The sequence below is a fragment of the Gadus morhua genome, chromosome 3, assembly GCF_902167405.1.
Source record: "Gadus morhua chromosome 3, gadMor3.0, whole genome shotgun sequence".
NCBI classification, from domain to species: domain Eukaryota; kingdom Metazoa; phylum Chordata; class Actinopteri; order Gadiformes; family Gadidae; genus Gadus; species Gadus morhua.
Window position 1 is genome coordinate 11,453,917 of NC_044050.1, and position 26,257 is coordinate 11,480,173.

The 26,257-nt window shown below is 45.0% G+C and overlaps 2 protein-coding genes and 1 long non-coding RNA gene across 5 annotated transcripts in view; 1 reads left to right on the forward strand and 2 right to left on the reverse strand.

Annotated features, from left to right (window-relative positions):
* On the reverse strand, positions 1-6,066 carry LOC115540131 (uncharacterized). The gene is made up of 2 exons (XR_003976120.1): positions 5,853-6,066; positions 1-485 (listed from the first exon to the last, which is right to left on the reverse strand). It is a non-coding gene; the product is annotated as an uncharacterized LOC115540131 (long non-coding RNA).
* Positions 3,020-21,598, forward strand: lonrf1 (LON peptidase N-terminal domain and ring finger 1). Of its 2 annotated transcripts, XM_030351126.1 has the most exons (12): positions 3,020-3,791; positions 7,045-7,301; positions 8,683-8,805; positions 11,400-11,618; positions 12,019-12,241; positions 13,268-13,379; positions 14,022-14,136; positions 15,730-15,851; positions 16,514-16,672; positions 17,534-17,696; positions 18,204-18,356; positions 19,596-21,598. In XM_030351126.1, the coding sequence occupies exons 1-12, from the start codon at positions 3,170-3,172 to the stop codon at positions 19,752-19,754; spliced, it is 2,427 nt and encodes an 808-aa protein (XP_030206986.1). In that variant the 5' UTR covers positions 3,020-3,169; the 3' UTR covers positions 19,755-21,598. The 2 variants fall into 2 exon arrangements, with proteins under 2 accessions (XP_030206986.1, XP_030206987.1); XM_030351127.1 differs by lacking the exon at positions 11,400-11,618.
* The window catches only part of cabp4 (calcium binding protein 4), a 20,655-nt gene continuing 15,699 nt past the window's right edge, over positions 21,302-26,257 (reverse strand). For both annotated transcript variants that reach the window (XM_030351136.1, XM_030351137.1), the window contains exons 8-9: positions 25,134-25,281; positions 21,302-21,891 (exon numbers count right to left, since the gene is read on the reverse strand). In XM_030351136.1, the coding sequence (XP_030206996.1) occupies positions 21,863-21,891; positions 25,134-25,281 (177 nt within the window). In that variant the 3' untranslated portion in view covers positions 21,302-21,862. The remainder of the gene's footprint in view (positions 21,892-25,133; positions 25,282-26,257) is intronic.

Below are 26,257 nucleotides of genomic sequence, written 5' to 3' on the forward strand. Positions count from 1 at the left end.
CAAGGAGAACATTTATATTTAATAAACATTATAACCACATTCATTTTAAACCACCAACTGGAAACCGACTGAAGGGTGATTTTACCTAAACAAAGACATTTTAAGTGCATTTTCAAGCACAAAGATTCAAATAACACCAAAGACAATACCACTAAAACCCAGTACACAACTTGAAATAACACCACGTTTGTGGCGTGTGTGCCCATGCGTAATTAAACCTTAAAGACAGTAAAGCAGAGTTGTAGAGACAGAGCCAGGCCTGTCCAAAAGTACATATACATTTAGGGCAATTAGCAGTCGCTTTTATCGAAAGCGACTTACAATCTGTATATTTGTAAGAATAGTACATGCTGCTCCTTCCAGGTCTTATTGAATCCTCTCTGGAAAAGAGGGCTTCTCTGTCAGTAGTCTAGCTGCTGGGGGCTGCTCTGTCCTGGGGGAATGGCTCCACACAGGGTCCCTCTAATCCACCAACAGGGATGTCTCTGTGTGGGAGAAACATCACAGATAGACACACACTCACTCAAACACACGCACACAAGGGAGTTCATGGGATGTGGCAAACATGGTAGGTCAATTGGATGATAAAAAACAGACCTGGTATGTGTGTTGCATGCATACAGACGGTAGTACACGTATGCACAAATGCACACAAACACACAAACACAGACCATGCACACACACATGCATGGACACCCGACCACACACACATACACACACAAGCACACCATCGTACACCCACTCAATAAGAATCCCTCTAATGCCAGGAGACACACACACAAAGACACACGACACACACAGCGCAACCCACTGGGTGCCAACCAGCCACGTGCAGTCGCCGTGGAGACAACAATAAGCGGACACATCTGGCCACCCAGGAGGTGGGGGATGGGACTCGGCACGTCTGTATGTGCATGGTGTCAGGGGGGTCCGATTGGCTGAGGGGTAAGGGTATGTATGTGTGAGGTGTTTGTGGTTCTCCGGTGGTACGGTGCCAGCGCTGAACATACACACTGTGCCTTATCTAGCTCTAGTGTTCAAGTCCCTGCCTGCACTCCCTCTGCCCTTGGCCGTGTGGAAAGTACCTTCAGCTTCTTCAACGTCTTTAACGTCGCGAGGCCCGGGACCGCGGGCTTGGAGGTCTGTTATTTGGAAAGGGTTTTGTTTTGTATTTGATTTCTTCTTCAGCGACCTCAGTTTCTCTTTTTGAGAAGAGACCTGCAGTGTATGTATACACCTGTACATGTGTACAGGTGTATGCGCTAGCATGCTATGTTAGCCTAACGTACTTATTACACCGACATAGACAGTGGGCCAACAAAACATGAATCTCACACCCCACGCCTCGGCAGAACAGGGCTTTAAACCAGAGAAGGTGACCCAATGCTGGTTATCATTAGACCTTGGTAAGGGGCTGCCTATTAGGAACTATCATGGCACCTTATGATACTACAGGTGAGTCTCAGAGTTGGGGTAATGGTTGTGTGTGTAATGGTTAGGGCAAAAACCTGCGTGTGTGTGTGTTTGTCATGGTTATGTGTGTGTCATGGACATGGTTATGTCTGTGTGTGTGTCATGGTTTTGTGTGCGTGTGTGTGTGTCTGTGTGTGGGTTTGTGAAAAAGTGTATTTTTAGCAGCATCAACAGAGCCCTGAGACCTTAGCTTAACCTCCTAAGGAAGTGAGCGGGTAGTCGCGTTTAACCACGAGAAGTGCCACCGCCGCGCCAAATACCAGCCGGCGGTGAGGTGAGAGGGTCACGCGGCCTCACGCAGAGAGGAACACTGCGCTGGACCACCTGCGTGCCATCGCCGTGGCAACAGAAATGGAATGTCATCACATGATAACTACACTAAGGATGTGTGTGACAACATGGATGCATCCTTCACGAGTCAGGCCCATGGTCTCATGATACAAGAAATTCCAATGGCACCTCAAGCTTTAAGTAGGCAGGAACATTGACATGTTTCAGATATGTGCGATCTCCACTAGGGGACGCGGACCACCGCTGCTTAAGGCCTGTCGTTGAGGAAAAGGAACACACACTGATGAAGAGCTAACTGAGTTTGACCGTATCAGTAAATCAGGTGTGAATATGTTTTGTGAGTAAATGAATGGCTTCATAACTATGCTATTAGAAATCTCAATATTGGAAGTTGAAGGAGAGACACTGATTAGCAATGTGTTAATTTCGTAGATGAGGAGATGGACATTTGGCGGTTAAATTAATTCCTCTAGCTATCGGTAGACACAAGGAGTCGCTCAACTCCTGAACCGGAATCTTCACGAGGCGTTTACGGTTAAACACTGACATCTAGTGGTGGAGAGATAACACTACACATCAAAACATTTCAAGCGCTCAACTTCAACGCTCGGCATTTTACCAATCGTTTTTGCTAACTGTGTTGAAAATTGCCCAAATCATTATTGATACAAAAACATGGAGTCTACTCTTAAAAAAAAAAAGAGCAGATTGTTAGAATCCATCTAGAATTATTGAGAACAAGTCAACCTATAAGCACTGAATATAGGCTATTTTAACCTGGTCTGTTATTGAAATGCATATAACGCTTGCATAATTACATAATGCAAATTACAACTATTTGAAAGTATGTTGCATAAGGTTGCAAGAACTGTATGCATTTTTTAATTGTAACACCTGTATTTTCTGTGTATCTAGTGGATTAATCCTAGATCAATTATTTATTCGTTTTAGACCTGGTTAATGCTCTCACTTGAATAATTAGCACTATGGTCAATGGTTGCTCCATTTCTGTGTATTCTCTGTATGCTAGCCACCCTCATGCATTAGGCTATATGTTTTACTTTGACCCCGTGATTGTCATGCTGTCATGCAATTCAGTGACCAACAACTGTGTTCTGCCTGTACCATAGCTGCTGGCAGTACCGTCAACATCCACGTGCTTGCTCGTACAGTGCTTGTTCCGCGGTTATGAAACTTCCCTAACACAGGTTTTGTAACCAAGACGTCCTGGCCAATCAGCGGGCCCGTTCTCCGTCACGTGGCCGCATTTTACGTAAGCAACGGTTGACCACACCGCTATGTGTGTATCACTAGTCACTCTATCTTCACCGCAAAAAAATGTTTAGAAATAGGAGCTGGGACGCAATTTAGTCTACAATAATAGGATAACAGATTCAATCTCAATATGTCGCTTCAGCAGCCGGAGGTGGAGACCGCCTCGGACGACGAAGGAGAGGGCGTATTCTTCATTGAGACCGACTCAGAGAGCGAGTGGAAAGATGAAGATCAAATCGACAACCGGGAACTTATTCTACAGAAAGCCGATGCTTTGGCGTCCGAGAACCGTCTCAAAGAAGCCATCGATTACTACACCATGGTCATGCGCGACGGGGCGGTGCGCCCGGAGCAGCTCAGCACTTTTGTGGACTGTGTCCTGCGGAACTTCAAGAGGAACGTCTCGGAGCCAGAGGAGGAACCCGGGTCAGGCGAGGACATCCCTATGTTTGACTGTCCCAGTTGTCATAGTTTTCTCGGTGAACCGGTGACTCTGTCGTGTGGACACTCGTACTGCAGGCGGTGTACTGATCACAGCCAACTCTCCAAATGCAAGCTGTGCGGAGAGCCAGTGCACTGGACACACGCGCCCGACCAGCAGCTCAAAGTGAATGTCATTCTTAGTGGACTCTTGGACAAATTCTTCCCCGAGGATCTTAAAACGTATAAAACAATATGTGAAATCCAGGAACTGACCACCAGGAGATGCTTTAAGGAAGCTGTGTCGCTGGCATCAGACGTTATACAACCAGGTGAGTTTTTGAGGATATGTAGAACCAACCGTAGCCTGCTAGGACATTGTTTATGTTACATTGTAACAGAGAAGATCATTATATGCCTTATAATACGCCCTGAAATATACTTGTTTACATGGATCATCTCTGACGGAATGCTACTTTCCAACATTCTCCAATCACGTAACGCCCGTGCAACACGATTACTTAATTGTTGCGACCAAGACATGCGCAGTTCGTGTGATTGCGACCCAGGCATGCGCAGTACGTGTCAGTTGCATAAAGCTGATCGTGACACCTGGGAAAAGGTTTTGTAACTTTGTAATATTCTAATCCTTGCGTTTATAAATGCATTCAATAAATGCTAATGGGATGATTTAAAGGTGTCTGTACTGAAAGCTGAATGCACTCTACTGTGTTTCAAGCTACTGGCAACGAAGTAACACCGTCGAATTATGCAGTAGATGATGCATGATTGGAATGATGACTTGAGATTTTTGGTTCAGTGTCATATAACTTGCTATAAGAAATCTTGAGTGGCTTTTATGTAGGGCTGTACCAATAAAGACCTACACATTAGAACCATATCCACTTGGCACATACTTAGGCCAATATTGTAGGTCTGACTCTACGCTGACATCCAGTCAGTCGAGTTATTTATGAAATCACCTCGTTGGACATAGATCATTGGACCTTCACTTTGCTGACATTTAAATCATTGAACATCAGCATTTATATTTGACTGTATACCTTTTACTTCAATCGGACTACAATAATGGCCTGCCACTATAGAACTTCAATTTTGATTTTCTTTGGAAGGGTTGGAATACCCCATCTTCGTAACCACGTGAAAATAAGCCTATGGGAATGCCATTAGGTTCAAGCAATATAGTACCCATCGACCCCCCCCCCCCCCCCCCCCCCCATCAGTTACTTAAACACCTAAATAGTACACGTCTAGGACCACCAAATAACAAGAGTATTTTTATGGTTGTCAAAGTCTGTGTGGAGTTAGATAATTCATGTGCAAATGCGTTATGTCATAGCCCCTTTAGTGACATAACGTGTAACACGTGTTGCACGCTGTTCCAGTTGATGTCTCACCTCGTGTCCTTACACATAAAAGCGAGTTAATTCATTTTTTGAAATATGTTTAAAGGGTTTACTTTACGCTTTACTTCGACCAATTTTGTTAACTGAATGCTAAGAATGAAATCTAGTAAAGGAATATATTGGCTCCATAATTAAAGCTTGTTTTTGTTTCTGTGCAAAATCAACATAGTGCTCTTATAGCATAGCCTGGCCAAATTGGTAATCCCAGTTTATGGACTTTATTTACATAAATGTCTTTAACTCTACCATAAAGTCAGAGGGTTATGCAGAACCTTAAACACGTTGCATTGTCATCAAGAATATCATCTCCTTGCATACACAAAGACGGAAGAAAAAAGTATCTTTATTTCTCTATACCTGAATATTGATTCAATTTCAAGCATGACTTTTTGTCCCATTATGACTTGTAGGCCTTGCACACATGAACACACATGTTGGAGATACTCTTGATACTTGGGCGAGGAGTGGCGCCTGGGCAGAGCCTATAGGAGGCAGGGCATGACACAGAGTGTATGCAGCATAGTGTTGCAAGATATTGGATGTTGCACAATTATTTTTTCGTTTTATTTATTGCAATATTTTGTCTGTTTTGCTTACAACACAAAAGGTTGCGGGTGAGGCTACCAACTCCGGAAGGCAGACTCTTTTTGCGATGAAATCAATGGCGCATTTATTTAGACGTAGGCCTACCCTCAATTAGGGATGTTAACCGATGATTTGAAATCAACGTTAACCGATTAAAATTGTCGCTTATCGGTTAAAGAATAAATAAAAAAGATGATAAGATGGTGACTTATTGGAAGTTGGACGGACACCGCGTCTCTACCGTCTTCATTATTACCGCATGCGAGCGGCGGAGAAAATGATCTCTAAATTATTAGGAGAGTAGACTTAACGCTATAAGACTAGTTAGCCATCTCATTCCAAGATATATTTTTGTGTGAAGTAAAAAGAATTATCCCTCACCCTCAATTTTTCCGTCTCCTCCAAACTAAACAAGCGGCGTCTCTTCGGAGCTGTCATTTTCTTAAATGAACAGTAGTGTTGGCTCGTTCGCGAACCGGTTCCTATGAACGAGTCTTAAGGACGAACGAACCGATCCGGTTTGTTTCTCTCGTTCACCGGAAACTCGATTCAACGAACAAACGAGTTTCCGGTAGCACTAACTCCACTGAGTCTGACTGACTCAGCTGAGAACCGTGCAATGGCGTGCATTCCATGATGCGTTTTACCGCTACCGGAAACCAGGCTGAACGAACAAACGATTCGCGAACGACTCCTCCCAGTTCAGTCGAGTTTCCGGTAGCACTGAGTCTGACTGACTCAGCTGAGAACCGTGCAATGGCGTGCATTCCATGATGCGATTCACCGCAACCGGAAACTAGGCTGATTCGCGAAACGACTCCTCCCAGTTCAGTCGGGTGTGTGTGTGTCGGAGGCAGAACGGGAGAGAGATAAGCAGAGTTACCAAATAGCAGGCGGCTGGCGCGGCTCGAAATGGCTGTTATTTCAAATAGCACATTTTTATCTGATCAGTTAACCGGTATTAACCGGTTAATGAGGCTCGGTGGCCGGTCAAGAATATTTTACATTTTCGCCATCCCTACCCTCAATATCAACAAGTGTGTATATAGTGGAAAGTAGAACACAAACTACAAGCGAGAAAAGAAACAGCTACCTAGAATAATAATAGAAACACCATCAACACGTCAGCAACACTCTGGTTGTGGATTCTCTGGCTCTCAGATTCTCCAGACTTTACATTATGGGCCTGACCGGGTAAACTCAAAAGGGAAGTATTTTGACATTAGCGTTCACACATACAGTACAGTCCCTCCGGGTATAAACCGGAGACTGTCCAGCTTAAAGTGTTTGTGTGAAGAGGCTATTGGATTTAGAGCTACTGTTCATCTAGGAGCATAGGGGGTTAGGGCATCCTACTCATGGAGGCCTACAGGTAGACTGCACCCATCGAACCCTCACCTTTCGACTTGTTTTTTGCCTTCCCGTCTCATCCTACCCGTTTGATCCGACAAGAGTTTGTAGATTTATTTAACTGGCTGGAACATTATTTATTGTCACATCACCTCATGTCTCAAAATAAATTATTGCCTTAGTTTTTTCGACATCTTATCAATCACCTCCTTCATCCCTCTAGGTTCCGAGGTGGCGTCGGTGGAGGTGAAGGGGGCATCAGAGGAGGTGGCGTCGGTGGAGGTGAAGGGGGCATCAGAGGAGGTGGCGTCGGTGGAGGTGAAGGGGGCGTCTGTGGAGGCTGGGTCTTTCGAGGAGGTGTCGGTGGAGGTGGCAATCGCGGCGAGGTTGTGTCGGGCGGAGGCGTACACGGGTCTCAAACAGTACCGTCTCGCCATGGAGGACACGGAATTCTGCCTCACAGCAAGACGCTCAGCAGAGGTAGGTCTTTCTGGAATGACCCAGAGCATGGCTGCCGCCCTCTCCCTAACTCCTGGTTGGTGGAATTCTGTCCCTGTTTGAATACATTGTCTTTATTAGAGTGGTTGTGCTGCCCTCGCATTGCTTTCTTGGACAGAACTTGACAGCTAGATAACCATTCAATCCTTCAATGAATCCAAAACGCTTCACTTTTTTGTAAAATTTACTTTAGTCTTCTTGGGATTTGTACATTTATGTTGAACAACCGCAACAGAATGGATGCCTATGTCAATGTTACATAGCAGGAGTAAAACAGGATACACAGCTTACTGAAAGTAGTTTTACATGATGCAAGACAGTGAAACTAGAATTAGCCTTTAACAGAATATCTTACTAAAGCAGTAAGTAATCAGGTACTTACAAAAAGTGTCTAAGGCACAAACGATTAGAGACTTAGCAGTACCATGTGCTCAGCTGCATGCACGAAGACCAACGGAACCATTATATAGAACCACGGGTGAATGACGTCATCAATATGCGCCAGCATTACCAAACGTGTCCACATGGTGGCAGCACATTCAGGTAGATTCTTAAAGCAAAAGCAAAATGATCATGCCTACGCATAGCAGGCAGCAAAGTGGTAGTACTAGCAGCAGTAGTAGTAGTAGTCTTTTGATGTCGTTATTCTTGGTGTTTTTATTGATCATCTTCTTAATTACTGTCTGCTGACATTAGAAATGCATCTATCACTGTTTATTAAATAATTCCACCAAAGCTCAGGTGATATTTGTTTGTCATTTTCATGACTCTGTATTAAGATTCTGGTTCAATCTAACTTTTAAAGTAAGCCAGTCCCTCTGTTAATCTTTCAGTAGAATCTCTGGAGTTATGTAGGCGACCTAGTTCACTTTACTAATAGGCTATTCATTTGAATAACATTTGAAGTCAACAAACTAATCAATGGAATGAGTGCTCCCTTTCTCCATGGTCGAAAAAGACAGCCTGGAAAAAAAATGTCTAGGTTACAAAACAGCCTCCCACTCAGCCTGGACCTTTCTAGCTTGCGTCTGTGGGGATTCTGTTCAGCTGTTATGTCACCTCAGAGAAGCCATGACTAACTGTCAGCAAAAGGTCAGAAGATTGAGGCCAAGGCAGAAAATAGTTCTTATACCTTTTCATATTTCCTAATTAAGATGAATGAAGGTTTAAAGTGTACTTGCGTTATATCCATGACTTGCAAATTTATAAAAAAACAAGTTTTCTATTATTTTTCTATTCTATTCTATACTCTCAGCTCTTCCACATTCAGCACTGTTTATTGCAGTTTCAGTCCCCAATGTGGTCTATAGATAAAGTGGTATGGATTGATGGATTCCTCTGATCTTCCTCTCCCCCTCCCCAGGGATTCTTCCAGAAGGCCATGGTGCTTCACGCCATGGGACAGACGGACGAGTCCCTTCAGGTCTTCCTCCAATGCCTGGCGATGGACGACAACTTCACCAGGGCCAGAAGCCAAGTAGAAATGGTGAGGGAACGCTGGGACTACAACCGTTACATTGTAACCATTTTATTCTCCTACTCCCACTGATCACTAGTACTGTACAGGGACGAAAGCCTTCATATGTACTGTTATGCTATGATGGGTTCCAAGTTGTGTATCAGGACCGCCACGGTTGATCCGAGATATTCATCAGCAGTTATCCAAATACTGTAGCAATGCATGGAAAAAGTCTAAACCAAATTGTCTACCTCATTAGGCATTGCTTTTAGGAATGCTCCCTACGGTCAAATTTCCAGTTCGCCACAGGGCATATCAGCCAGACACGATATTCATACAACACGTCAGCATGTATGGATGTTAGCTCTGATCAGGCCAGTCATTCAGGCCTGGTGACTTCTCCGAAAGACTTTTCTAGTGCCTGGAAATTCGCCCTGTAGCTAATAAATGAGGGCGGAAAAAAACAGAACATGATCTTCTATGACGATATCATCCTTTTTATTAAATTAATTTAGATGATTTCTGAACACTTTTTTGAACCCATCCTTTCACTGGTGTCTGGGAACCTCTAGCCAAAGGGTTCAGGAACCTTTTCAGAAAGCACAGCAATAACAATAATGGATAACTCGATGAAAAGAAGGGTTTCATAATTATCATTCAACAAATTCTAGGGGAGATATGTATTCATTGGAAATTAGCAGTAGCGTACCGTGGTGTTTAAGTCAGGGCCTTCAGTAACGAATTCCACCAACGGCCAACTCCCAAACACTCAGACATGCACACAAATTTCATATCAGGTGCCGATACAGCAAACACAGCCACAATATGCGCTACTGCATAACATCCACAACAAGACAGTTGATCTTCAGCAACAACAACAGCGCACACGCACACCACTTTGCATTGCCGCAGAGCTAGAGTAATGCAACATCACCATCAGATCTTTCCTTATGTTACTCCGCAACCAGATTGCACATCACACACATGACCGAAAAACTAGCGTTCACAGTTATTGTAATGTTCACCGGATGCTTTCGCAACTTCAACGGATTAGATAAAGTAGCGACAATATTACAAGTGCACCTCCGGTTCATTCATTAACAAAATGAAACATACAGGTAGGCCTTTATGCCACATATTTTACAACAGCTATTCCAGCCAGAATATTAAGCCCACAGGAGTAGTAGTGAACGGGTTCATTTAGTATGCTTATTAAGCGACATCCACACACAGCATTACCATTAAGCCTAATGCCCAAATTCCAACAATATATTTGTGTTTCCAACCATTACAAAAAATGCTTTAGAAACTAGTATCACAACAACATTATCGCTCCTACACAGTGCAAAGTAAAACTCACCCATCACCCATGACCTGATATTTTAAAGCTGCCTTGGTGAAGCTGTTAAGGCTGCTAAATCCGGCGCTGTTCCATGTCCCCTCACTGATGTTGAACAGCAAACATAGCCAGCAGAATAGCTTGTTCTGAATGGTGCTAGCCGTTAGCCAGTCATAGCGGCTGTAGTTGCACTCTGTAAAGAGTCGCACAAAAACGTCATTCACATTTGAGGAACAACATTTTTACATAAATAGAACATGAAGAGATGTATGTTCTATGAACAAGCTTGATCTGGCAATGGAAATGAAGGATGCCAAATGTCATACTTTTTGCCTGCTGTGATGTGGCCTAAGCCTATACTGTGTGTAGGGTCACTGTAAAGGCTGCCTGTCTCCTTTGTTATGATTTTAAAGTTTAAAAATACATTCAAAACCTGTTGCTGCGACAGTAGATCAATTCCCTCTTCAATTATCATTATTTTAAACTTACAAAATAGCATATAAATGTCATTAAGTTTGACAACTGCAGCCCATGCAACTTTTGATCAGAGATTAAATATGCTTTCAAATTTATTGGGCTTTATTAAAGGACATCCGCACACAAGGAAACGACTACCTCCTGACCCTACGTTGTTGAGGCCTTCTTATCGAGCTGTTGATGTTTTTGTGTTTCTCAATCTCATCATTGGAGGATAAGCATGTGCTCATTTCTATCCTTATCCGCTGGAGAACATCTCAATGTGGGCAAACAAGTATCAACACAAATACGACAAAAGAATGGATGGGTCAATATGTCAATCCTGTGATTAGACGTACGCCTTGCAAGCCGTCTTAGCGGAACATTAGCTTGGCCCCCGCGTGTTGAGTCTGTTGTTGCCTGCAGGGAAGCAATTTGTGTGTAGTGCTTGGAGCAGACAACCCATAACATTCCTGTTTCTGTTAAGGCTTTTACCTCAGGGCAAGTTTGTTTTGTTAACAGTATTTCGTCAAACCATTAAATTTGATTTCTCTTCAGTTGTTAAATGTCGCAGCATTCAGTTTTTTTGTTAGTCATTACATATTAGATCCATTATGACTGCAGACACTGGGGATCGAACCCTGTCCCTTCCCCGGAGAGGGATAGGACTGTTAACTATCCGGAATGTGTTCAATTACATCCATTTCCCCTTAAATGATCACGTTGACCTCTGCATCTCATTCCTTTATCACGGCCCGGTCTCCATTTTGAGGCACGCCATTTTTAAACAAAGGTATGTCCTACGCCGTCCTTCTTCGGTCGACAGATCCTGTGTGACCTGCTCTCTCCGGCCGGGGAGACGGTGAAGGAGGGCCTGAGGGCGACCACGCAGAGCCACGCCTCGCCACACATCCGCGCCAAAACCCTCGCCAACGCCACCTCCGACGCCGACTCTCGCGGAACGCACAACGAGCCGGAGCGAACCGGCCCGGCGAACCCCTGTCACCTGACCCGCGCTGCCTCGCTGCACAACGCCACAGAGAAGGTCGGACATCCAATTGGTCCACCATCATCTGTTTAGTCGTATCACGAGTCAACGGTTTTAATGTCAAGTCTAGAATTGATTAGACATTTAGCAGACACTATTATCGAAAGTGTCTTTAAGTGAAACGGTTCTAGATACTGAGCCGTAAAGGGTTAGAGCGTCTTGCTCAAGCATATATATATATTGCCAAACCACACGGTGGATATATATTCATTTGATGTTCCTAAACCCTTATTGTTCGAGTGAATGTTTGAGTGAATATTCATTTGTTGTTCCTAAACCCTTATTGTTCGAGTGAATATTCAGTTGATGTTCCTAACACATTATTGTTTGAGGGAATTTTTGAGGGAGTATTCCTCTGTATTCCTAACACATTATTCCCGCCGTACCTCTCCTCTAGACTGACGAGCCGCCGGAGAGCGTGGAGCGTGCCGCTCTGAGCCGGACCAACTCGCTCTGCGGCCACGCGGCCGGCCTCGGGGGGGAGGGGCTGAAGCGCGTGTGGTCCGCCCCCCAGCTGGGGGACCAGGACCGGGCCGGGCTGCTGAAGAGGAAGCTGTCGGTGTCGGGGGCGGGGCCAGGGCTGCGGAGCGTCGGGGGGAGCAAGCAGAAGAGACAAGGAGGTCCGTGTGGGCGGGGGCAGACACTCGTGACCCGCTAGCGTACAGCGGTCAGCGTTCAGACGCCGTTCAGACAACATGCGTCTAGCTCAAATGTCTAGGAACTGCTGGTCAGAGATGACACACATATTCAGTTCTAAACTACAGCTAAATAGAAGGTCAGGATTCAGGATACAGGTACTGTTTAAACTAGAGCTGTCAGTTAAACGCGTTATTAACGCCGTTAACGCAAGCCAAATTTAACGGCGTTAAATTTTTTATCGCGCGATTAACGCAATTATTTTATAAAAAAAAAAAAAAAAATTTTTTTTTTTTTTTCTTTGGCTCAAAACAAAGAAGCAGTAGGCTGACTGCTATGTTCAAATGGCATTTGTTCAAAGCAGTCGTTTAATTGCACTATAGGCTCTTTTTTTGTATCGTCCTGTTTTGATCAGTGTATATGCCAATGTTGTTATCAATAAAAAATCATTTGCACAAGGCAAGCCGATGCACTTCACCATGTTGATAAGAGAATTAAAATGAGAAGAATTATGGGACAAAAAAATCAAGGGATATTTAGCATAGAAAAATAATTTGCGATTAATTAGAGTTAACTATGACATTAATGCGATTAATCACGATTAGATATTTTAATCGCTTGACAGCTCTAGTTTAAACTGAAACACCCAGAACCCTATACCTGGAGGCCAGTGAGTTTTCTCACCTACTCATTGTTTATCTTGCATATATAAAGCTTAACAGAATGTCGATGTGTAATGCAACATGTCAACAATGAACCACTGTATGATAGATGGTAGATAATTGGTTGTTTGTGAATGGTTTAGTGACTCTCAATGCATCGCATTACAGTATACAGGTATCTTCTGGATATGACACTGGTTCTTTCACTGTTCAATGTTTGCTCAAACAAATCAATAACCCGCTACTATGGTTCCTTCGGTGGTCTCGGTGACCATGTTGAGACGCTGCCTTTCTCCTGGGGTGACGGCGTGTTCCTGTGTCTTTGTTTTTCCCTCCGTCTCGCTGTAGGTGAGCAGAGTGAGGCGCACCGGGGCCAGGTGTCCTCCTGCTCCCCGGCCAGGAGGTCGATCCCCCAGGGCCAGCCCAAGTCCAGTGACCTGGAGTGTGCCCTCTGCATCAGGTGAGAGCCCGGGGAGCTCACACAGAACACAAGTCAATAAAGGGACCACTTATCCCTGGGGGGAGGGTTGAAGACTCTCTCTGCATTTAAGTCAGTAGATGAAGTTAATCCAAAGCAATTTACAAGATAGGCTGAGGACAGTCACAAATAGGTCCTTGCAAAACATTGACCGATATTTTACATTCCGGTGTTCAATCAATAACGGTTCTAAAGAGAGTACGATTTGACTCCAGGAAATGAGTCCTCTCAGAACGGGGCCGTGAGCAGTGCTAAGTCTGAGCAACCTCACACGGAGGCAGGCAATTGGAAACAGATATTCTCATGGCACATTTCACTGATGGATGGTTATGACGGATGGTTATGTTATGGCAAATTCAAATGATAGTACTCCAACCTTAACTACAGCCCCTTAAATAACGCCCAAGGTCAGCCAGCTGGCTACCTATCGTTGGGTGGTCCTTCAATTTGAGACCAGAATGGCCCCCGTGGCTTCCATTCAACAAGCCAACGCCGGGTGTTTTACACGCCCGTGCCTCGTGCCGAGCATGTCGCTTCATCCATAGCCGTGTTCCAGCAGTGCATCCCCCTGTACGTATGGTTTCCTACGACCACATGACAGTGGTGCGCTCCCCTGGTCTGCAGATTGTTCTACGAGCCCGTCACCACGCCCTGCGGACACACCTTCTGTAAGAGCTGTCTGGAGCGCTGCCTGGACCACACGCCCCAGTGTCCCCTCTGCAAGGAGAGCCTGAAGGAGGTAAGACCCTCGGCTTGTGTGGAGGTAGAGCGGGTCGGCTGGTAACTGGAAGGGGGCTAGTCTCAGTGTTCATTTTGTCAGCTATTTTAGATTTAGTCTTTTGACGAAAATGCTTATTAGATTTAGTCACATTTTAGTCATTGTTTTCCTTTGTAGTTTTAGTCTAGTTTTAGTCAACGAAAAGTCCTAACATTTTAGGCATTACTTTTAGTCAAAAACAATTCTCTTTTTAAACTAGTTCAATTAGGCTAACCCTATATATATGGACACCTGCTAAGTTGTTCCACTCAAATAGAGTACTAAAGTGAAAACGTCACGTTTTCCTAGCAACCGGATTTTCAGTTCTAAACAACCGAACGAGAGATGGCGTTCTCCATTGCTTCCATGTGTTGTTTCTTTCAAAATTAAAATATATTAATTTCAAGAGGTGAAAATCACTACCAATCGAAACATGTCGAGGCGTTCATGCATTCCCCTGGGGTACTAAAAGGAAAAGTATGTCAACGTTAGTTTAGTTTTTTTTTTTATATAAAGACAATCTATTCTCAATATTACTTACATTATTGTAAAGCAAACCCACAAATCAATTCGCAACGAAATAGTTCCTTTTCTATAAAAGGATTGTGTGGCATAGGATTTCCCCTTGTTAATTTGGTTTGTGTAGAACCGAAAATCGGTTGCTATGGAAACGTGCCGTCACACTTTAGTACTCTTGTCTGTTCAGCCTTCAAAACGATAGCTGGTAAGTTGTCAAAAATGCATTAAACTGTAATCAGAAATTTCGGTTTTATGCTATAGACCCTTTAGTATCTTGGGTATAAAGGCTGGGACGAATTTGAAAGTCCACCTTATGTTGAAAAGTATAGACAGTGGCGATTCCCATTGAAACGAATGGCGCGGTGATCCTCCTCAAAACGAGAGCCGGTAAATTGTGAAAAATGAATTATACTAATCAGACAACGCGGTTATATGCTATAGACCCTAGAGTATCTGTGGAATAAAACTGGGAAGAATTTTGAATTATAAATATGTACAATGCATAACGTTAGCTCATAGCTGAGTGGACTATACCTCCCGTTGTAGCTAAGGTCCGTCCTATTTACTGGAGGAGTGAACAGTTGCATAACAACCTTACGGGAGGGTAATGATTGGCCATTTTAGTCCCGTCTCGTCTTGTCAACGAAAACAAAACGTACATTTCGTCGTGGTTTTTATTATCAAAGATCTATTTTTAGCTCGTCATCGTCTCGTCTTAGTCACGGAAAAAAGGTCGTTGACGAACATTTTCCGTCATATTTTTCGTTAACGAAATTAACACTGGCTAGTCTGATCCCCCGTCTCCTCCTAGCTGTCGAGGTGTCAAGGAGCAAGACACCTAACCCTAACTTCTCCCGACGAGGTGGCTGTGGCCTGGCATGGATAGACACCGCCGTCGGTGTGTGAATGTGTGAAGGAATGGGTGATTGATAGGCAATGTTATAAAGCGCTTCGAGCTGCCACTGGTTAGGGTATAAAGGCAGTCCATTTATATACATCTGAGATTTCTCCCCTCTTTCTCTCTCCACCTCACTCCCTCTCTCTCTCCCGCTCCAGTACCTGGCGTGCAGGAAGTACGTTGTGACCCGGGTGCTGGATGACCTCATCAGGGAGCGGCTGGGGGAGGAGCACAAGGAGAGGAGCAAGACCAACCTCGAGGAGACGCAGGAGCTGTCCGAGTGAGTCACCCCCTCACGTCTCCTTATCTTCTGAGCTGCTTTTCTCCTGGCCTCCTGACCACCCCGTTGAACTCCTCAACCTCTCTCTTCCTCAACGTCTAATCTTCTTGCCGTCTCTCTCTCCCCACCATCCCACCAACCTGACCCTGTCACTTGCTCTCTGCACCTTCTTATCTCCTCTTCTCCTCACCTCCTCCCCTCCTCACTGATCTGTTCCATCCCTCTTCTTCCACTCTCATTCTTACCTTTTAGGTTCATTTTTCCTACTTTACATTCCTACCTCTCGAGCAAAATCTGTTTCAGCCTTATTACTAATTCTTGGCATTTTGTCATATTAAATTTGTGATATTTGTTATAATTCCGTCCTGTATTTCTGCTGCTGTGACACCCTTATTTTCCGTCCGCTTATTATTAGGTTTCATGCTATGTATTCTGACCTCATCTTATTGGACATGTATTGTGTATTTGAACTCTATCTGTAATTAATTGCGTTATCCTGAAATGTGTGTATACGGTAGATCAATGAAGTGGTGTGTGGTGTCACGTGACCTGACCCGTTGTGTGTGTGTGTGTGTGTGTGTGTGTGTGTGTGTGTGTGTGTGTGTGTGTGTGTGTGTGTGTGTGTGTGTGTGTGTGTGTGTGTGTGTGTGTGTGTGTGGCAGCCTGACCCGCAGCGTGCCCATCTTCGTGTGCACCATGGCCTACCCCACGGTGCCATGTCCGCTGCACGTGTTCGAGCCCCGGTACCGCCTGATGATCCGCCGCTGCATGGACACCGGCACGCGCCAGTTTGGCATGTGCATCAGTGACCCCACCCAAGGGTAGGCAAACGTGGACCCAGACGCACACACACACACAAACATGCGCACACCAACTCTCAAACACAAATGTACGTGCGCACATCAACAGGGGCTCTCGCAAGCACGCACGCACGCGTGCGGTGGGTGTCTTCCTGCCCTCCTTCGGGTCAGGAAGACCTGCCGGTCCACTCTGGCTCAGTTTTGCTCCCATCTTCTCGGTGTTGTTATGAAGAAACTGCGTGTTCCTTTGCAGGGGATATAGAGAGCGGCTGGTGTTCCTTGTTGTAGATCAAGATATCAGGTTTTTTTTTTTATGCATTCATTTGTTCTGGTTGGATTAGGAACGCGCTGTGCTGCTTGGATTTAAGGGGGTCGGCTAAAGTTAGAGACCGTTTATACGATCTTCCTCACATGCAAGTAGTGTTCTTCATGTGCCAAGGCTTCAGTACGCATTGAACCAAATAATGTTAAATTATGAGGGGGAAAGCCCCTGGATTTACATCACAAGTAAAAAGGTTTCTGAAGTTTTCCTGAAAGTATTCCAAAGTGTTAGTTAATATCATGTTTTTAAAGTGATAATATTGGCTAACAATTATTATTATTTTTATTTTTTTAAGTATTCCCCTGGTGTAACAATGTGACGTAAAGCAGCTTTAAGTAGTAACAATATGTCGTATAGCAGCTTTAAGTATTCCTCCCGGTGTAACAATGTTACCTACAGCTTTAAGTACTCTGCGGTGTATCACCAGGACCTACAGCAGCTTTAAGTAGTAACAAAGTGACGGACAGCAGCTTTAAATGGTAACAATCTGCGCTACAACAGCGTTAAGTACTCCTGGTGTCTCACTGGGACCTACCTAAACAACCCTGTTCCGCCTCGAGGTTCGTGGACCACGGCTGCATGCTGATCATCCGGAGCGTCCACTTCCTGCCCGACGGCCGCTCCGTGGTGGACACCATCGGGGGGAAGCGGTTCCGGGTGTTGTCCCGGGGGATGCGGGACGGCTACAGCATTGCGGACATCGAGCACCTGGAGGACACCCGGGTAAGCCCTGGTCGGAAGAGCTCTGGTGATGGGAGCAGCTCTATGAGGGGGCGGGGCTCTCTATGTAAGGGGCTCTAGGAGTGGGAGGAGCTATATGAATGAGAGGGGCTCTAGGATTGGGAGGAGCTATATGAAAGAGTGGGGCTCTAGGAGTGGGAAGAGCTATATGAAGGAGGGGATCTGAGTGGGAGGAGCTATATGAATGAGAGGGGCTCTAGGAGGGGGAGGAGCTATATGAATGAGAGGGGCTCTAGGAGTGGGAGGAGCTATATGAATGAGAGGGGCTCTAGGATTGGGAGGAGCTATATGAAAGAGTGGGGCTCTAGGAGTGGGAAGAGCTATATGAATGAGAGGGGCTCTGAGTGGGAGGAGCCATATGAATGAATGGGGCTCTGAGTGGGAGAAGCTATATGAATGAGGGTCTCTGAGTGGGTGGAGCTATGAATGAGCTCTGTGAGTAGGAGGGGCTCTGTGGATGGGCGGAGCTAACCGGTGTTCCTCCCCCAGGTAGAGGACGGCGAGGAGCTGGTCCGGCTGCAGCGGCTCCATGACGGCGTGTACGACCAGGCGGTCAGGTGGTTCCAGAACCTCAAGGTGCGCTTCCACAACCAGATCCTCCAGCACTTCGGACCCATGCCTGCCCGCGAGGCCGACATCCAGGTACGGTTCACCCCCCACCCTCCCCATCCTCTATCCCACAATGTGTGTGATCCGGGTTCTGCAGTTTGTTAACCATGTTTAGTTATCATTCAGTTAAGAGATGGGAAAGGTGAGGACAAGGTTCTAGAATGGGCCTTAAAGTGTGTGTCTAGTTGTTGAGTTGCTGCAAACTGTTCTGAGCTTAACCTCCCAATGCCTCTAGAAATTGGGCGAAGAAATGTTTCAGAATGAGGAATCTGAATGATACTGGACCAACCGAGTCATTGGGGGTTTAATCCTCCATTCCTGTAGTGGTGTGGTCGTGACCCTGCCCTGGTCTTAAATCAAAGGGCTTAAGGTGTGTTCCTTAATCCTCGGACGCCAGCCTTCCGAGTTGCACTTCTGACGTCATTTCCAGTCTCCGAGCATTTATAGCGTTCCCGTTCGTCTTTGTGATTGTGTCATGAAATTGGCTAGTCGTTTTTTATTTTTAGGTACAATATCCTCTTTAGCAAGCAAGCCAGCCCGAAAACGAAAAACACAACTTGACGTTGTATTGTACGCACAGCAAGACCGTGCAATTCATAAATCGGTGACCAGAATAAAGTAGCAATGTTATCAAGTGTTTAAGAACATTTAAAATGACCAATGTGGTACAAATACAAAGAAAATAAATCTCTTAATGGGCGCAGCCCTTTTTGTTGAGAGCGTCATCACTGATCTCGGTCTACTCTCAGAATTCCGAGAGATGAGGACAAAAAGGGGGCGTGCCTCCAAGAAATGCCACAAGAAAGCTGCTCGGAAGGATTCAAGAACACACTATTTAGAGCTGATGTCAGGCAGGGGGGCGGAGTCTCCTGAGGTCAGCCCAGGTTAAGAATATGATTGGTCCTTGTTCCCCTGGCTAATCCTTGTGCGACTTATTGCCTCCTAAGGCACACGCATGCACGCTCGCTGTCACAGGTAGACACAACGCACTAAAGCCAGGCCCTTACATTCACACAAACCCACACGTCAAACAAGCAAACTCAGGCACTAGAATGGGAGTTGAGCCGTGAGGTCCATTGAAGCGCAGTGTTCCTCCGTCTAATCTTCAGTCCATTAAACACATTGGTCGATAACCTCCGTATCATTACCTTTGAGTGACTCATTATTGCATCAATTAAAAAGTACACGTGACAACTGGGCTTTTGTGTAGGTCTTGTGTACTGACCCTAAAACCTTCTCCTCCTCCTCCTCCTCCTCCTCCTCCTTCTCCAGGCGACCCCCAACGGTCCCGCCTGCTGCTGGTGGCTCCTGGCCGTGCTGCCCATCGACCCGCGCCACCAGCTCTCGGTCCTGGCCATGACCAGCCTCCGGGAGCGGCTGCAGAAGATCCAGCACATCCTCACCTACCTGCAGAGCGTCCCCGACAGCTAGAGCGCAACGCTCCTCCACGTGCTCCTCCTCCTCCTCCCCTAAAGACTCTTCCTCTCCACTCCCCTTCCTCCCCTCCTTTTCTTCTTCCCGTATGCGCCAGCTCATCCTCGTCTCCTTTTCTCTTCCTCATTTTCTCGTCCTGCTCCTTTCATCTCCTCCTTCTTCTCCCCTAATCCTCAGCCTCCCCTCTCTCCTCTCCTCATTCTCCCACTCCTTCTCCTCTCCTCATTCCCCCACTCCATCTCCCCCTCCTCCTCGCCTCATTCTCCATCTCCTCCTCTCCTTTCCTCAACTCATTCTCCATCTCCTTCTCCTCTCCTCATTCTCCATCTCCTTCTCCTCTCCTCATTCTCCATCTCCTCCTCCTCTCCTCATTCTCCATCCCCTTCTCCTAATTCTCCATCTCTCCTCATTCTCCTTATTGTCCTCATTCTCCATCTCCTCCTCTCCTCATTCTCCTCGTTCTCCATGACCTCCTCCTCTCCTCATTCTCCATCTCCTCATTCTCCTCGTTCTCCATGTCCTCCTCCTCTCCTCTCCTCATACTCCATCTCCTCTCCCTCCCAAGGCACATCCATCTAACCTACTTATCTACCAGTTGCCAAATGACTTAATTTGTTGTTTTTGCTGCTTACCTCGAGCAACGTGCTTCCTGTTGATTTGAACACTCGTACGCTGGCTTCCGACGCAGAATGTGAACTTTTCCGTTAATGGTTGGGAAAACCACGTTGGCACTTATTTAAAAGACTGAACAATCGCTGCTCTGGAAATGTGACACGACAACAGACAGAAGAAGCCTGGATTGAGGGCAGAGAAATCTCAGGGACACCATCACCCCCACGAGACAACACATGTGTTCATTTAACCTTGGCTGTCCTTGCAACGCTGCCTTCCTCCTCCTTTGTCGATTTTAACCAATCCCACGGCCATAGAGTGCTTTATAAGGAATTGTAAACCAATGAACACGCAGGTTACATAGACAAGTCTTCTGAATTTTGGAGGTTGGAAATTAAGTGTTGATGATTTGATACGAAAAAGGAAAGAAGATTTAGTAAGAGATCAATGATGTTTTATGATATGGAAATTATTTGTGCCGAATCCAGCCTGATGTATACAGTCTGAGCTTAAAGAAAGTCCATACATGGTTATTTTGAAATTTTAAGTCACACTGTTCTTTTCCACTTTTTTATTTACACGGCACCCTTCACATCTAGTCCTGCATGTCAACGTGGACAAGAGTCGCCGGGCAATGCTTGAATGAAACGAGGCCATAAGGCCTCATTTATTCACTCATATTGCTTTTCTTCCAATTGTTTGGAACAAGATGCACATTTTGTTTCCCACTTTAAATCCAATACGGACACAATCAGCCTCAAATTACACAAATATTCTTTCTTCCAGTTCATCCCCTGCTTCCAAATGTCGTTCGTCAAATGATGTTGGTAGCCTAGGCCTGTTCCACTATGCTAGTTATTGAGCGTGATTCGTTTTCTTTCAGTGTGGAGATTAGAGTTGAGGGTTGCTATTGTTGTATTTTATTTATCTCATGTGTGTATCCTCTCCCAAAGATTCAGCAATCTTTGTTGGTAATGTTGACTACAATATTCATGTTAAAACGCACATTCATACAGTGGCATACGGAAAAGTAGCACTGAGCTGTCTCTTACGGTCTAAACACTTTGTTGTAGACGAAGGATGAGAGTGATTTGAACCAAGTCCCTCTTGACTTGATGGTAGTTATTTAAGATCCAAAGGAGGCAAATTGAGAATGCCCTTAAAAGGTATTACCATTTAAACACTAATTCAAAGTTATGTGTCCAATAATAAATGCACTTCTTTTTCAACGCACGTATTATAGTTGTTTATATACAGTAACAAGAGATAGCAGTTCTGTCTGCAGCCTTTTAGGGGCGCTAAAGTAGCGCATTACGATTTATTGATGCCCCACCATGTTCAATGTAGCAGCAATTATGTTACTAAATGTATACAATAATTCTTTGGAGCAAACAGTAGTGCAACATATACTGCATCACCAAATGGAACAACTACTAAAGTTGCATTCATTCACTTGTGTTCTTCCAACGCGTTGCGGGCTTGCGTCCCTCTGTTTACCTCGCAGACAGCATCATGACAAATTCTGCAGGAGAAAGATAAGGGTTGCACAGAATTAACAGCATACCTCAATAATAAAGACAGAAAAATAGACAACCTATTCCTAGCTATGTTTGGACATGTAACAATGGTACCAAATACCAATCCATAATATTATAATAAACCCAGTTACATGTACTTCAACTAATAGGCTGCAATCGATTGGCCAGTCCGCTAGAAAACAATAATGTAGGCGTATTACATTCTATATTGAATTAACCTGCTCAAAATTGCTTACAGAGGAAGGTAGATTTGTTTTCGAATATTATGTTCTCTCCGGCGGGCAGGACATCTTGGCAAGTACACCCTTGTTATGACCCGGCTTTATTCACGTCATCTAGTCTAGGTTTCGTTTGCTTTGATGAAAGTTCAGTTCTACAGAAACAGGTGAGTAGGGGGAGCGCAGAGGGCCAGCTTGTTCGATTATTCATTGTCATTCAATGGCTTGTCATTAAGATAGTATAAAGTAAGCTTATAGTCATTATATTAATGGGAAATTGCTAAACTTTGGCCCAAACATGCAGTAAAGTTGAAAAATTTGAATTTGGTCCTGTTTTTATTCTTGTTTTGTTAATTGAAGCACATAGGCAAAGCACACAATCCAATTGGCATTCAACGTACAAACTGTTGGCCTTTTTGTTAGGATATGCATGCCCGTCCTTCGAGGCAATAACTTAAACTATACGTTAGTGTTCGTGCGTCTTCGCTTGCTTTTACTCAAAGTCCTAAATGGTCAGGCTAGGTATGAGACGTTCAGCGTCTGTTCGAACGAGGAAGTTTAGTCCTCACTTTCCCCAGCAATCTGCTGTCAATCAAGGCGAGTCGTTAGCGGTGTTTTCAGTCACCTGACGAGAGTGATTATGGGTAGCTGCGGGCCATTTAGGTCTCCAATCAATATTGCCTTCTTCCTACGACTCAGTGAAATAATGTTCCGGTGGATCTTTAAGGGATGACTTTATTGATCGGCTCAACGGACCGACTGTAAATTCAAGGCCTAATCCAGTGGCACGAGGCCCGCCAGGGACCCCTCTTGAGGATGCTCTCTTTAGTAATGCATCAGACAGGCCCCACGGGCACGGATCGTTTTTAGACATTTCCTAACCCGGAGCTAAGGCTCGACCAACGGATTGACTATTCAGATGTATTGCTGTTTACAAAGAAAGTTTCTCGTTGGCTTTTCTCCTTGCCAATGACTTTACCTGCACAGTGTTTTATCATGCTATAAGTAGTGCCAGATTATGATAAAAAAATATTTTATACCTCCTCTTTATCTTGTTTCATATTTATTCATTATCATTTTCCACCTGTTTCATCTGCATTTTAGCCCACAGCTGCTGTTGTGACTCATCACATCCTCTTTTGTGCGGTTGACTCTTATCGTTGAAGTAGCTTTGTGCAGTAGGTCTAAGCTTTCACTGTTCCTAATATAATGTCAAAAGCTACGTTTATGTGGTGGGCAGAAAGACACTTTGTTTTTGAAGCACCGTTCAAAGAGAATTTTTACCCACAAAAACCCCTGACACAACATTTCAGAATGACAATTAAATAAATATCAATTGAATTAGACCTATCGTTAGAAAGTGTAGAGGTAAGGCTGTTTTTCTCCTGGGGTTGGTAACTATTGTAATGAAAAGTGAGGAGCCTCCATGGATGCCTCAGAGCGGAGGCATTCCGGGTGCACGTCTGTCTGTCCCTAGACAGAGAGACAGACAGGCATCAGACAGACAGCCCATCGGGGGAGATGTCATTAAGAAGTCTGTTCAACCACGCAGGCGTTTCCTTGTAAAGGGTTCCAGTAGGCCCCTGGGTCCAGTTGCCCATTGCACAATCTAATATGTAGGCTAGGCTGTGTGGAGGCTGGTTGGAGGGGGTGTCAAGGGCCTGTCTATGGATGCCTTCTGACAATAACACGCCTATTGGCAAAGGCTCAAGTAATTGTAATTGATCAGATTGCGGGTAGACAGAGGGAAGTGGGGTGTTTAATGGGTCAGTCCACATACTTAAATACGCTGCGAACTGACAGGTGTGTGTGTGTGTGTGTGTGTGTGTGGGGGGGGGGGGGGGGGGGGCTTGTGTCATCCTATAGCCATTGTTTTGATGCGTGTGTGTGTGTGTGTGTGTGTGTGTGTGTGTGTGCGGTCTTCAAGGTGTGTGTTTGTGCTTGTTTTTTGTGTGTGTATCTATCTATAACTGTTGTTTTGATGAGCTGTGTGTGTGTGTGTGTGTGTGTGTGTGTGTGTGTGTGTGTGTGTGTGTGTGTGTGTGTGTGTGTGTGTGTGTGTGTCTTTGTGAGTCCAGCAAGTCCTTGAGCTGCCAATGCGTTGAGTTTGTGTGTAGTTGGGGGGTGCAGCAGGAACATTGATCTGCTTAATGTACTACTGATTCAGCTGGACCAGGCCTTTTCCAATACGTCTGACTTGGTCTTCTTCATTGTCACCTTGCTCCCCGCCCATCCCCTGTTTCCTTCATTAGAATCTCCTTCCCTTCTCCTTCAGCTCCTGGTCCCCTCACTCATATTCCCTAGCGGAACACGCCTTCTGCGCTTTTATTCTGAATTCCCTTTTTGTAGATTTAGATCCCGGTCATATCTATTCCCGACTGCCCGTCCGCGGTTTGCTTGAGGTTTCAACTTTGAGGAACAGATCGTGTGCGTGTGCTCCGAATGCTCCACAGCTTTAGTGATAAAACGATATGGGGTTCAACCGGAAATAATTTACGTGAATTTGAGGTCGGTGGCAAGTGTTCAGCCATGCTCCCCCACCCGGATGGATGCAGCACGTCTTTCCCTCAAGGGCCCTCTGGGATTCGTTGGTTCGAAGAAATGTAAATCTGCTGGGAGGGACGTAACCTTCAACCTCAGCCACATTTAAGGCGCTAAAGTCTTTCCTAATGATGCGGTTTCCTTTGCTAAGGAGGACCCTCCCTATTTGACATCATACTTGGATTAAGAGCGCATTAGGTTAGGGATTATGTATTGTATAAAATGGACCACTTATTTTTATGCTTAATTCATAAAGATACAGTGAGTTAGGTGTGGGAGAGAGAGGGTAGGACATGCAGCCAAAGACCACGGGCAGGCATCGAAACCGAGTCGTTGCCGTGAGGACTGAGCCTTAACGGAATGCGCTCTACCCAGGTGAACCACCGGGCGCCCCAAAAGTGAACCTTATTTAACCAGATCCCCACCATGATGACCCCTGACCCCTCTCCCCCCGGGGTGAGACTCACCGTCAAAGTCGATGTTGCCGTCCTTGTTGAGGTCGATGTCCGCCAGGATCTCCTCCAGCTCCCCCTTCTTCAGCTTCTCCCCCAGGAGGCCCTTCATCGCCTCCTTCAGCTCATCAGGGGTGATCTTACCGTCGCCGTCGCAGTCAAACTGCCGAGGGCCGGATTCAGCGCCGGAGGGATGAAGGGATGGTGCGTGCGTGTGTGTGCGTGTGTGTGTGTGTGTGTGTGTGTGTGTGTGTGTGTGTGAACGTGTGTGTTGTTTGTGTTTGTTTTGATGTGAGTTGGTGGATCGTGCAGCAAACGCCGTCAGAGAGATGGAGGGAGATTGGAAAGACAAAAGGTAATGGAAATAGGATTAGTAGTTGTGAATGATTTCTCAAATGATGTACCTAATATGGATGTGCAGGTTTGTATGCGAGCCAAAGGACCAAAAAAAAGAAATGAAGGATAACTACAAATATGTTAGGATTGCAATACGGTTAACATTCTGAAGGCGAGGTGGAAGAGAAGAGGCTTTCTTTTCAGAAATCGTGCTTTGCAAACCCCATCAAGCCGAGATCTGGAAGCCTTTGTGATTATTGTGTTTTATAGTCTATAGTTAAAAAGGAAAAGCTGTCTAAGCTGAACAAGAAGACTCGTCTGTTCACCCTTCATCTTGGCCCATACAAAAAAATACAATCTGCTATCATTCTGTTGTTTGGATATTGTCGCACTTAAAGCAGTTTGTTTTCGTGATGAATTCTATCTATTCGAAGAATATCTCCCTTTCTAGGTTATAGCTTCATTGTTGAATTAGCTAATTGTAAATCGCTTTCAAAAAATGCTTCAGCTAAATAGATTAACTGTAATGCAATTGACTGGTTTGCCAAGCTTTTGAAAATTGGCCAACTGGAGTTCACAAACTCAGGGGGAGAGTGAATTATGAGGGGTGAATTATGAAATTATTTGTAAGATCTTAAAATCAATGTATATCTATCATATTGAAGGTCAATGTTACTTGGAATTTGTGCTTGGACCTAGGTTGTTTTTTTATTAACTCTAACGGACTGTGGAAATCCCGAAATAGAATCAAATACATTTCAATGAATGCAGCTTGAAATAATTCCCCCTTTTTTATCTATTCT